The sequence below is a fragment of the Terrapene carolina genome, unplaced genomic scaffold (genome assembly GCF_002925995.2).
Source record: "Terrapene carolina triunguis isolate 2854851 unplaced genomic scaffold, T_m_triunguis-2.0 Scaffold69, whole genome shotgun sequence".
In the NCBI taxonomy this organism is placed as follows: domain Eukaryota; kingdom Metazoa; phylum Chordata; order Testudines; family Emydidae; genus Terrapene; species Terrapene triunguis.
The window spans coordinates 64,902,054-64,915,713 of NW_020664420.1; the positions used below are offsets into that span (position 1 = coordinate 64,902,054).

The 13,660-nt window shown below is 40.3% G+C and overlaps 1 protein-coding gene across 3 annotated transcripts in view; it reads right to left on the reverse strand.

Moving 5' to 3' along the window:
* The window catches only part of SEMA6A (semaphorin 6A), a 144,961-nt gene that overhangs the window by 74,723 nt on the left and 56,578 nt on the right, over positions 1-13,660 (reverse strand). For all 3 annotated transcript variants that reach the window (XM_024208780.2, XM_024208778.3, XM_024208776.3), the window contains exons 2-4: positions 10,418-10,555; positions 6,231-6,348; positions 631-691 (exon numbers count right to left, since the gene is read on the reverse strand). In XM_024208780.2, the coding sequence (XP_024064548.1) occupies positions 631-691; positions 6,231-6,348; positions 10,418-10,517 (279 nt within the window). In that variant the 5' untranslated portion in view covers positions 10,518-10,555. The remainder of the gene's footprint in view (positions 1-630; positions 692-6,230; positions 6,349-10,417; positions 10,556-13,660) is intronic.

The window sequence follows — 13,660 nt, forward strand, 5'->3', positions numbered from 1 at the left end:
TTCCTTTCCTGAGGTGAAATTCACCCCGCTGTTCTATGAATACCATATATTGCATATAGGGTATGCCATGTGCCAATCAGTATGACGAAAGTGGTGGGAGGTCATTTCTAGAAACATTCACACAATAAAGAGGAGAGCAATGCAAGCAAAACTATTCCCATTTTGGATATAATTTCCTGTGAATGTAATGTGGTTTTTCTTACAACACTTTATAGCATGATGTTATAATAAGATTTTATTTACTGCATACTGGCATGACTGACTAATGTGTATATGAAAATATATTAGACTTTGCCTTTTATGATGAGATTTTTAGTATTCTTAATTGGTATAGTATAGCAATTATAGAAAGCTACATAATATCAATGAATAGATGTTTGATGGATTCCAGGGAGCTCAGTGTATTTCGGTACTGGCTGCTTATCAAGCTAGCTAAATCGCTTATAAGAAATTCACAGAGGTCATGACTGCTATTCCAGCTTTCCCCATATATGACTAGCAATTCCACCTTACTTGACTAGTACAATTTTTACAGCAATGCTGGAAAGCTGTTTGAAACAATGCCCACTTCCTATTTACTCTCTGTTCTTTCTAGTGCCTTTAGTTTCAGGATGATAAAAAGCTACTTACTTTGCTAAAATAAATTTCTTCTGTATGTGATGTGTCCATATCAACAGTATAAATATGGTCCCTGTAAACAAAGGTAAATCAATGCAAAGTCAAAAGCACTAGTCAGTTTATTTTATACAATAAAAAAAAAGAATAGACACTATACAAGAGAACACTACTGATTGCTTGGTCTGCTTCTTCTGAGAATGCTCCACTGTACATAAACTGCTTTGCTTTTCAATTAGAAAGAAGAGAAATTCTAAAAAGCTAACTCAAGATTCTTCCCAGTATCTTATTTGTATGAATGAGATTTAAGAAAGGGGGCTAGTTCCTCATCTCTGGGGGCTGGTGGGCAGATGTTTTTGTGCATCTTTATATCAACTGCAATCCTATTTAGGCAACCTTTACCAGCTTCCTGGGATGGTATTCAGTATGCCATTCTTAGTCATCTGAGGTTAATGCTTTTTTTTTTTTTTTAAAGTTATACCTCCAATCTCAGCCGTAATGATTTGATTGACAATATGGAAGGGAAAAAATTGACAGCAACAAAATTGGTCTTCTCTTCACACACTGATGGCCAAATTAAACTCTAAAATTCACCCTCAAAAGAAGTTTAAATCTCGCCTGTGCTCACCTTCCTGTTTTGCTGAGAACCTGGGTTTCTCTACAATTAGCTACCAATCTTCCCTGAGCAAGGGGAAACAGACTCAGAAAGTCAGGTGAGGGGATATTTTTAAGCAGTCCCCTTCTGTGTGAGTGGAGCACAGAGACATTTTTGACCGGGGCACAGAATTAAAAAAGAAAACAAAACACCTGAAAGAGCCACACCAAATTGGGCAGGAGGGGTGAAAAACACCCAACATCTAATTTTTCCTTGAAATAACAATGACTTTTTAAAAAATGCAGGAAGTCTTGTGGCTAGAAAACGATTCATAGCTTTAAAAGGGGGCTATATAGGAGTCTGTTGAAAGTAGGATACAGATTGTTTCCATTTTAGAAGCCTCTGTTGTCAAGATTAGCTTCATTTTATCGAGTTTGAGAGAAACAATATTAGCTTCTAACTAAAGCAGACAGAAACACTCTTTGCTGTAAGATGAAAATAAGCAACACTTCTCTCACATGGAGAAAAGGGGCAGCATTGTTAATAGAAACTGGCTTTAAAAAAAAATCTGTCTGCCACTGCAGTTGAGGCAGTTTGTTTTGTAAGATGCCAAACTGAGGAGGTGTTTTTCTCCCTATGATCAGGGTCAGTGTCAGAATAAAATTACATATTAGCATATCAGCTTTTTAGATGGCAATGTTACTTCTTTATATATATATATATATATATATATATATATATATTTCATAGTTGCAGTTGGGGCTACTACATAAAAGTAGAAACCAAGAATCTGAATTGTAAATTGACTGATTATTATGCATTGGCAACACCTGAAAAAGTGTTCTGATTGGCCCCCTTCTGGCACAACTCTTTACATTAATTATCATTTTAGTGCTGTGGATTTCTTTTTAAAAAGACAAACTAGCAACAACAAAAACCCAGTAAAAATAAATGGGTGAAATTCAGAAAGAGGCTTGTGTTACTTAGCATCACTCACACCGTGGCCCTTCTGAGCGACTTAAGTGAGTAAGCGACTTACTTTCTGGCTTGCCAAAGTGTCATAGGAGAATTCAGACACCAAGTTATGGAATTATGTCAATGAAATCTGATTTCAGGATAACTAAAACCATTTCCGCATGCTGTATCTAACGCACAGTTGCCCACAGTGTTGGCAAAAATTAAAAGAACTGTCTAGTGAAAGGCACTATAGATACTAACGGACTGTTTTGCCCTCTCTGCCCCAATACTGCCTACTGGCTGTGGTATGTGTACAGTTCTCTGCTAATTAAGTTATTCTAACACAAACTGACTTAATCCTAGTGCTTCCGTTTTCCCACCTCGTCAGCAGAACTGAATTTTGTTGCCATGGTATAATCTTGTGGAGGAAGGGAATTTAAATAATGCTGCTGGCTGTGCATGACCCTTGGCCACTCAGTGCAATGTCTGGAAATGTGTAACTGCACTCTGGTACTGCAGAGGCTCAATGAACCATTCTGTGCATACATATGGGAGGTGACAGATCATGGGAACAAAAGCAACCACCAAACAAGTCAGCAGGAAGAGATGACACAGTGAACTTCAGGAAAGGTGTGTGCAAACCTGCACCCTCTGAGGGAAGAAGAAAATGCTGCTATTCTGTTACATATCCAGAGGGACAGCTCAGGGGCAACATTTCAGAAAAACTCAGCTGGGGGTAAGAGACGGGAAAAGTTGTGACAGCACAGAAAATAATTTATGATTGTATTGTACCCTGCAAAGTTGGGGGAGGGGCAAAAAGTGGAAGATATTCTGGAGCATACAGGCCTAGGAAAAGTCTGAGAGGAGCAAACTAAGGTCTGGAGGGGCAACTGCCCCGCTTGTCCGATAGCAAATTATGCCCCTGGGAAAGATGCTCAGCTGATGTAAATTGGTGTACTGCTCTAGCCTCATTGACTTCAGTGAAGCTATGCGAACTTACATCAGCTGAATATCCAGCCCATAATTTGCACTGAAATCTTTCAAAACCCACAAAAAGTGTTTAATAATAGTTAGTACAAAACTCTTATATAAATCCCCATATCCTATTTGACAAAACAGGCAACTGACAAACAGATTTTGTTGTATGCCAGACATCCAGTAGTAAACTGTTAGCTGTCTCTGAAATTAGTTTGTCCTTTTTTCCAGGGAAATTAACTGCAAAGCGAACAGTGAGCACTGGATTTTCTTAAAAACCTCTATGTTTAATCATTTGTTTTCATTGCTTTTCAGATAATTGGGTACAAATGTAAACTTAGTATCACTATATTTAGACACCCAGAAAACAACTTAAAAGAAGCATCTGATATGGTAGCTAAGGGATTTATGCTAAATACAGATTCAATTAATCCTGTTATGAAGCTCTTTGATAAACACTTTTGATTGTGTTCACATTTGCTTCAGTCTCTCAGTTTATTGCCACCATTAGTGTTACAGATATAAACTTTCACTCACTCTAATTATGGAAAGATCACTCATTTTTAAAAGTTTATCACTTGAAGATAAAAATGACCTTTTGAATTTTAACTTTTATCACATAGGCTTCTCAACCTAGCAGGGATTTTTTCCCAGTAACATTCTAAGGAGGAAAATAATTTACTTAACAGTTTTTTAGTTACTGGAGCAAAGAAACGTTTAAGAAGATTTTTTGTGCTTGTGTAAATAAAAATGGATTACGTCTTTCTGTTCTTTTTGCAGGTCATTTGTCCCCAATAATGTCGAAGCACTTCTCTATTTGAATATAATATAATATTTTATATATACACATTCACACACACTCATACACAAATATGGTATATATTACACATACACAGACTAAGGAACCAATTCATTTTTTAAAAATGAACTGTAATTTGTGAATTGTAATTTGCCATCACGAAAAGTTCAGATTCTTTTTCAAACTGTAGCATCAGTGTGCAGCGGAGGCATGTAGCTTGCTGATTACAAGTTAATATTTGCATCAACATTTTAGTCTGGGAACAATGTTTGGATATTTTAATCCACCAAGCAGATTCACATTTCTAATTCTAATTCTAATTGTCACATTGCAAATAACCTGCCAATTTAAAAAAGAAAACAAACACACACACACAAAAAAATAAGGCAATTCCCCCATGAAAAATTACATTAAGGAGTAAATCCTGCCATCCCTCTGGCTCCCCCACATGCATGTAACCACACAGGTACTATGTTTTCATGGGAAGGTGAAGAGTGGAGCACTCTCCCTGAGAGACTCTGCACAGTCTCTGTGTCATTGAGCCAAGTTCCACACTTGTTCTTTGAAGAATAATTGAAGGTGAAGTTGTTCGGTGGGAGGCATGGACAGTGGTTGCATGCATAACATGGATCCTGTTGCCCAAAATACTACATGGGGCAGCATAAATCACATCCATTGCGCCCATCCCAAACCTATAGTAGAAACTGTCACCTGTTTGGGCAGTGTAGGAGGTGCTATAGCAGTGCTATAGAAGCTGAAGCTGAGGATTCTAGTCCTCTGCCTATGACCATCTATTTATTTGGGCTGGGCACTCTTTCCCAGGAGTTGGCCCCTAATGAAAATTAAAGGCTGGCCTGGTTATCTAGTCCTTTCTTGAGTGCAACAGGCTGCAATGCAGAATATCTGAGTTTGAGACTTGATAATCTTTTAATGCTTTGTGGACAGGAATTGGGAATGTTACAGAAGCATGGCGTGGAATATTTTGTAATAGGCTGGAGCACGCATGAGGATCAGCACAATGATGTATGGGAAAGGTCTGAGGAAAGGGTAAGGGGGGAAAAAGACAAAATGGCCCTGTTTTGAAAATATATGCTCTTAACTTAAAACACTACTCCCCACTCTGCCATAGCTCTAAGACTGTGCATCCTTTTCTAGGGACTGCTGGCCTTGGAGAGTACTTGCTGTGGAAAGGAAAGGAAAGGAAAGGAAAGGAAAGGAAAGGAAAGGAAAGGAAAGATCATAGGAAACCAGCAGAGAACTGCGGACCCAAAATCTCCAGGACATGTGAGAAATGCAAGCATATATATGAAGAGTTTGTCAGAAACTGAGCTTTGCAGTGAAATCTTCAGATTCCTCCAATGTCTAGGCATAATGAGAAGCAACTTGAAAGTGCAGTTACGGTGTAAAAATGGCACCTTCTTACTCAACAATTCTGTTCCTTGGCATATCAATCAATCCATCAATCAATGACTCTAACCCATCTGCTCCCTGAATATATTCTTTCTTATGTGCCAATCAGCATGGTATTTAGGTACCATTCTGTGACATTTATGTAATAACAATAAGTTTTGACCTCCTGAAAGCCAAAAACATATGGGAGAATGAGTATTTACATATAATATGCACCAGGTCTGCAGCTGTTAAAAATTGGTATAGTTCCAATGAAATTGTCAGAGATATGCCAATTTACACCGACTAAGGAGCTGGCCTTATAAGCCTTCTCAGATAAATGCATGTGTTTGTGTATATAAAAATATAACTGTCTAGCAAAAAGATGCAGAAAAGACATTCAATTAACCTCATGGAGTACATCAAAAGAAAAGCAGTAAACATATTTCTTCTGCTTTTTTTTTTTTTTTGGTTTTACTATAAAATATGCCTAGAACATTAAAGTTTAATTACTCTTATTCAAATATGTACTTATGCACACAGTGGATCATTTGTGTTTGTTCTCCAAAATATGTAATTAATTGTGTGCTCAAACAAAATCACAAACTCCTTTAAGGAAATAATAATTCTGTCTCTATCCTCCAAGTCCTTGTGAGTCCCTTCAACTTCCATTGGCTTTAATGGGGGCTGCAGATAGCCAGCACCCCCAGAAGCTGCTCAGCGCCTTGCAGGATTGAGCCCAAGATGACAAACTAATGTAGCTTTTAAGATGTATCACAGATAGACTATAAAGACCAATGTGTGTGATAAAATCCTAAAATAAATGTCTGGCAGAGATCAACTCAGAATATCAATTTTTTCTAGGAATAGCAAGAAGGGAATTAGGAAAACACTACAGACCTAGCAGCAATGTAGAGGGTTCTGTTCATTATCATGATCAGCTGGATGTCCAGCCTGTGCCTTTGTGTGGCGTTCCGTCCTGGCTTGTGCCCCACAAACACCGGATACTGTTTTGTATCTGTGAGAAGGGAAAGGGATTGGGAGAAAGAAAGCAAAAAGACAGAGAGACACTCACATTATGAAATCATATTACCAAACCCACTGCCAAAATCTATAATTCCTGCTCTTGCTGTCTCTCCCCACCATACAGCCTGGGGTACTGAAGTAATAGCACAGTGGATTGCATAGCTCATCAAGGTTATAATCTTTGTTTGCAATTGTCAAGGAGAAAGCCATTATGTTTTTAGAAATGAAAAACTGTGATTTCTGAGAGCATAAAACTGCTCTGAGAGCTCTTGGCATAAAGGTACTTAGCACTTCCACACAGTTTTCCTTTCATCCCCTGCAGTGTTTTAAATACTGGATGCTGCCTGCCAAAGTTTATCTTTCAGGACAAAACTATGTTATGGTATAGTATACAGTGGCTTTCAATCTGTGGTCCATGGACATCCGGAGGCCCGCAGACTATGTCTAAAGGGTCTGTGAAAGGTTGTCATTACCACAGTACAGTGGTTTTCAACCTGTGATCCATGGACCCCGGTGGGTCCGCAGACTATGTCTAAGATTTCCAAAGGGGGCCGCATCTCCATTTGAAATTTTTTAGGGGTCCACAAATAAAAGAGGGTCAAACCCACTATTTTATAGTAACTTACCTGTCACTGCAATGGCTACGCTGGCTAGTGGTTAGAACTAAGGACTTGGCATTACTAGGTATAAAATTGCCAGCGTCACAGGTTTCCTACCGGATTGGGCTGCTAGTGCAGGGCAGCTGTATTTTTTGTAGAAGCTGTGGGTAGCCATTAATTGTCCTTCATTTATTTATTTATTTATTTATTTAACCTGACTGTTTTTGGTTGTATTTATTTATTTTTGGCAACCTGTCTGATACATCAGTTTTCCTGGCAGCCAGATGATAATGCTGATTGGAAGTCTGTACCAGTAGCCACTCAGCCTTTTCCCCAACTCTGACAGTCAGTGAGAGCACTTATTCATTATATTCCAGAGCTCTCGTTGCTGGGAAGTCAACATGCACTGATGGGATCTATATACAATCTGTATGTAGATCCTATAATAGACACCCAGAAAACATTTCTGACAGAGTTTCTGTCTGTCTGATGCATTTGCAATGCATGTCTCTAGATGTAAAAGCCAGCCAACTAAGCAGCTCCCAGGAAAGCAATCAGAAAGACGCCCAGAAAACAGAAAGAAAACGAGACTATGAGTAGGAGCAGCATCGGAAGGCAGAAATCCTGCACATTCACATAATGCAGTTAACTGGCATCTAATCAAGCATTAAGCCCTTTCTCCCGAAATCTGTTTGCTCCAAACAAACAGCGCTACCTTGGACGGGGGTTTTTATTGTAGATATTCTGCTTTAATTTTCTCGGTGAACTCTCTTTAGGAGGGTCTTTGGTACTAATCTTGGTTGAGCTACTGACTCACTGCGTAGGCTTGGGCAAATCACTTTGTGTCTTAGTTAGCCCAGTTGTAAAATTTGGTACAAACAGGAACTTCCCTGCAATCCAGATGCCGCATCTGAGCAGAGCATTTCTGGGTAAATAAATTAACCAAACTCACAGAGGATTGAGGTTCAGAAGGTTAATCTTCCTGACCAAGATTTACTTGAGAAGTACTAATTTTTAACATTCCAGCTTTCCTTTCCTCTGTCCAACACTGCTTCCTTTGTAACTGACTGCCCTTGTGTGAACTGAGGCCTGTATGTTTGCAGCCATTTGACATTCATAACATAGAAATAGACGTTTCACATATTTTCCTCTGCAGAGGGGTTAAGATTGCTGACTTGCCATTCCTTAATCACACTTTTACAAATGCAGGTGCCAATCCTGACAAGTGCTGAACACCAGGGCTAGATTCACAAGGGGGATTTAGTTGTTGCAGTGTCTAACTTCGAGGTGCCCTGTCACCAAGTGGAATTCACAGCCCCAAGTGAGGCGCCAAGGCTTTCTATATAATGTGTGGGGAGAGTTAGGCACGTAAAAATGGGATTCACAGAAGCCAGCAAGCTGAGCAGTCTGCCAGCTAAGCTAGCCAGTAGCAGGGGTGAAAGGAGGCCAGTATGGGCTGGTACGGCATACCGGTAAGAAGTGGCCGCTGGTACCGGCCCATACGCAGCTGACATTAAAGTGCTACTGTGGCAGTGCTTTATCATTGCTGCCCCTTTTGTCCCCCACCCAGTCAACAGGGCAAAAGGGGCAGCTGCTCCGGAGCTGGCAATTTAAAAGAGCCCAGGGCTCCCTGCCACCGCCGCTGCTACTGGGTAGCATGGGCCAGGCAGCATGGATGGGCTGGCTGGGGGAGGCTGACCCACAGCCCCGCCCCTTCTGCCCAAGGCCGGGGCCCCATATCGATAAGTGCTTAATGTTACTTTCATCCCTGGCGTGTAGGAAATGCTGAGGAGAGAGGCCTAAGCCCTGCCCCTCAAAAGGAGTTAGGTGCCTAAGTCTGGGCCAGAGGGAAATGCCTATCTCCCCTCAGGATTCATGGCTGTGAACCCTCTCATGGACTTAGGTACCTAAGTCAGGTCAGCCCTTTCCCAAGAAAAACTGCTTGTCAGATGGTATCTCACCCTTTTATCCAATAGTTCCGGGGTTAGAGCATTCATCTTAGAGATGGGAGACGTTGGTTCAAATCAGACAGAGGGGAATTTGAATACAGTTCTCGCACTTTCCAGGAGAGTGCCCTAACCACTGGGTATTCTGGGGTGGGTCTCTCTCAGTCTCTCCTGTTGACACTGTTCCATTTTGTATAAACTAATTAAAAACTCCTGGGCCAGAGAGAGTGGGGTAATGACTCTATAGCCTGGAAGGCATTCACCTGGGAGGGGGGAGACTCAAGTTCAAGTCTCTACACTATTGAATATTGAATTATTTATACAAAGTGGAATAGCTCCAACAGGAGAGAGAGCCCAGAAATTACAGCACTCACTTGCGAGGAGGAGCTCTGTGTTCAAATCCCTGTTTCTTGTCTGGGCTATGTGTATGCCTAATGGATTGGGCCATACAGGCGGGGAGGATGCCTACTTTGTAAACTCACTGGGGCACAGGTGTGAATTGGATACCAAGGTGCTGGACAGTGTAAGATTTCGTGGCATAAATGTATGCACCTCATAAATTTCACAAGTGGAAACTTTGATGCCTAGGTACCTTCAGAGTTACGGTGGGGATTGTGTGAATGCCAATGGCACCTGCTTGTTGTACTTAGGCTACTAAAGGGGCTGTGAGATGCCTAAGTCCCCCTTGTGAATTTAGCCCCCAGAAGGCTTTTTTGGAATAATTGTGATTGAACTGTGATAACCATGATAAAGAGGAACTCGGTAATAATACTGAGGGTCTGAGCTAGGTGGTCAAATGCAGTGCATGCTTTCTCACCTAGTCCAGCCAGGCCATCTTGATCCTGACTTGCAGCACCCTGTGCTAGTCTAGTCTCAGAGAGAGTCCCCATTAAAGCAGGTCAGAAAATGGAGAATATTTGTTGCAAAAATTTAGCCTTTTCATCAAAATGTTTTTGTCAGAATCTTACAAACAGTTTTACTGTCCAAAATGCCAAATGGTAAAGTGGGACAAAGATTCATCAAAGGCTGAGCAAACAAATCTTGTTATTTGTGTAGTTCTAGAAAAATCATTTCAATGGTATGTCCTCAACACAGCTACATTAGTGAGCTACACCTGATATATGGACTTGGTTGGTTCTCCAGAACTTTGCTTCTGGGGAGTCAGGTAAAAAACTCTCTGCTCATGAAAAACAAGCTTTCTTCATTTGTTGTTGGGTAGAATGGGAAACTGTGGACTGACTGCACTGCAGAAACTCCCGTTTGAAGAGTATTCTAGGTTATGGTTTTGGAGGAGCAAGCAGCTCATCAGTTCTGAAAACCCAAGTCAGGGCAGAAGTGTTCTGCTCTAGTTTTATCATCTGGGAATGTAATCTGGCTGATCTGAAGAGCCATCAAGAAATAAAAAACATTGTTCATTTCAGATCAGCTAAAACTGTGTAATTTTGAAGTTCAGTGATCAATACATTCCTTCTTGGAGCTTGGGGGAGGAAAAAAGCACCAGGTCTTTCATACTTACAGTTGCCATGCGAAATACTGATTGGCTCAGAATCTTCTGGGAAACCAGCCCCAGCAAAGTGTAGCAGTGTGAAATATAGCAGCAAGGCTTCTGACCTCATAGTAGTTCAGCGGGGAGACTTTACTTCTTCACTTCACCCTGTAGAAAACAAACAAGGGCATAAGAGCTTCCTGTCCATTCTGTTTTAACTACTGCACACAGAAAGTAGGGCTTGAATGGTCAACAGATAAAGGGGATTCTCACTATAAAGTAACAAATAAGTGTAATTTTTAAAAGAGCCTGCCCTACTGGGCCACTTTTCTTTCATTCCTCAAGCCCATATCAATCACGCCTGCAACTTGGCTTTGAACAGATTTAAATATGCTGTGAGCTACCTGTGAATTTTCTGTCTCAGCAGATTGGACCCAATAAAGAAACTTTGTCCTCTGAGTCAATCGATAGCTGACAAGAGTTTTTAGGGAAATACTCCATCTGCTGTTTCTTTAGGTAGGTTTACATAATTAGATGATGACACAGGCCATAAATAAAAACCACACTACATTATTTAGGTTAAAAAAAGTGATTAAAGGTTATACTGGAAGACTGATTCATACCCTGCAGAGTTGTGAATCAAACACAGAAACACAGACAGTTTGATGGAGCACACTGAACATGTCATTGGGCTTTACCATAAAAATATGTACCCATAAATTTAAGTACCATAAAACCAACACTCCAACTTGCAATAAAATAAAGGTGAATAGAACTGTCTAACATCAGGGTTTTTTCCCTCATGTTGCATCAATGCATTCGCTCATTGACATTTCATGTGCTAAATAAATAAATAAATCCCCAAATCTTGGAGATAAAAAGAACAAAAGGTGCCTGTGCATACAGTGAAAGAAAACATCATAATACAGTAAATAGCTCATAACTCCCAGGCAAATTTCACAGAGGTGCTGATCTGCAGGGGAAATCAGTCTAAAAGTGGGGTTTTCTTTTCAGCCCTTCCAGGGTTTCAAACCTTTGATGCTGAGTGCCAAAGATTATCTTTCTGAACAAAGCTATTTTACAGCAGTCTGTCAATCATTCAAGATTTATGTGCAGAAAGTCAAACTTTGTAACCTAGATAGTCTTTGAAAGTTACTTTGGCAAATAAAGTGCTAACTTGCCCTTTTGCAACACTATTTAATATTAGATACCTATGTCTCCTTTTTCCATGCCAAAAAAAGCATTAACAAGTTCTGAGTGTTGCATTTTTACTTGCAATTTCACAGACACAGCTGGTTCCCAATCATTTATTCAATTGGAAACGTCACACTAATTAATTTGCCTTTTCTGATATGTGCTTTGAAATAAAATCCCAGCTCCTATAACTGAACTTCAGATGGAAACTCTGTTGAAGGGCATTGTGATCCCTCAGGGCTATAACTAGATGATTTATTATACTCCATGTTTGCCTATTATTGTTCACACACACACACACACACACACACACACACACACTTGAAAACTTGGCTGCTTCTGTATTTTTATTAACCAAAGTTTGAACCCATAGAAAATAAACTCTGATGTGAACCACTCTGTGATTAACTAACTGACTCCTCGACTGCCACACAGCATTAAAAGAATGGCAAAGGTACAACAGCAAGAGTAAGTAAAACATAAAACAGAAACTGGCTGGCTATTATATTTTACACGAGGAAACATATGGGGAGAGCATAATGCGCAGGAGTCTCGAGAGAAACAATTCTGTCTGGCATTAGGCTAGTGGCCACCTGTGACTACTGAGACAACTGTGCCTCCCCATAGCTACTTTATTTTCTCCCTTCCCACATTTGTCTCATTAATCACCTGTTTCCTAGTGTCTAGATTGTGAGCTCTCTGGGGCAGGGACTATCTCCATGTTATTTTTTGTATAGTGCCTAATATAATAATCCTTGTTTGAGGTCCTTAGGTGCTACTACAACAGAAATAACAAATAAGAAGGAGAATACTCAAAACCACAGATTCCTCGGGGTTTGCATTCAAGGCAGGATTTAAAAAGGAAAAAAGAATTAAGGGGCTGATTTTCGTCCCTCTTACAAGCCTTTTGAAATACAGTTTTGCCTTTACCTTTAAAGATTCATTTTTCATATTCGGTATGAAGCGCCTGTTTTGTCTCTACAAGTGACAAAACAAAGTATACTGCTTTACTATATCAACAAATTTCAATTCCTTCCTTCTTGCAAATGCTTTGGTCAAATGCAAAGCTCTTTTCTGAAGTACAGGAAAGGAACAGTCATTTATCTAGAAGAAATTTAACAAGCAATTCAGTTTCTCAATTTAAACCCTTTCCACCCACAATATCAGTCTGCAGGCTGATAATTCAAATTTAACATGGCTTACAGTGGGACTGCAACAGAAGAATAGCTGCTTTATGTTACACCCTATCAGCACATCATCAGCTAGCTAACAATGTATGTATTATATGTGGAAAAGCATTAAGGCAGCGTTGATAAATCTTGCCCATTCCACTTTAGAGCTTTAAAAACTTTATTCAGGAGAGGTTGTGATATATCATTCCCTTCTTCTCACTCAACTTTCTGAACCGTCCCATGTAAACATGTAGACAAGAGGGTCTCCAGTCAGATTAATTACCTCTGTTATACTACCGGTCATTTTAAGTATAGTTTAACAGACAGGATTTTTTTCTTCACATGAACACAAAGAGAAGACTAAGGAGTTTTCAGTTCTGCCATCTAACAGCTTAATAGTGCAAAGCTGTTTCTACACACAAAGGCCTGAGTCCACAAAAAGAAGTGAGGCGTTGTGATGCTCAGCGTCATAATGCCTAACTTTTTTAGGTGTCTAGAGAATCACTGTGATTCACAAAGCCTCAGTTAGGCACCAAAGCTCCTATAAAATGAATAGGCATCTTATACTGTGATTCACAAAAGCCAGCATGCTATGCAGGGAGCCACCTAAACTAGCCAATGGGAGATGCCAACAATAGGAATGTGTACTAAGCCCCACTCATGTCTCAGAGATAAGTGCCTAAGTGCAGGCCGCAGGGAGGCCCTATCGCTTTTTGCAATGCCCAGATGCAAACCCTCTCTTGGCATTAGGTGCCTACACCATTTTAACAAGAAGCTGGGAGGAGGAGGTGCTTCCCCCATAGTTTTTAGCCCAGTGGTTAGGGATGTGGGAGAGCCCCCGATTCAATTCCCCCTCCCATCTGAGGGGAGAAGGCATTTACCACCTCTCGGATGAGTGCTCTAAGCA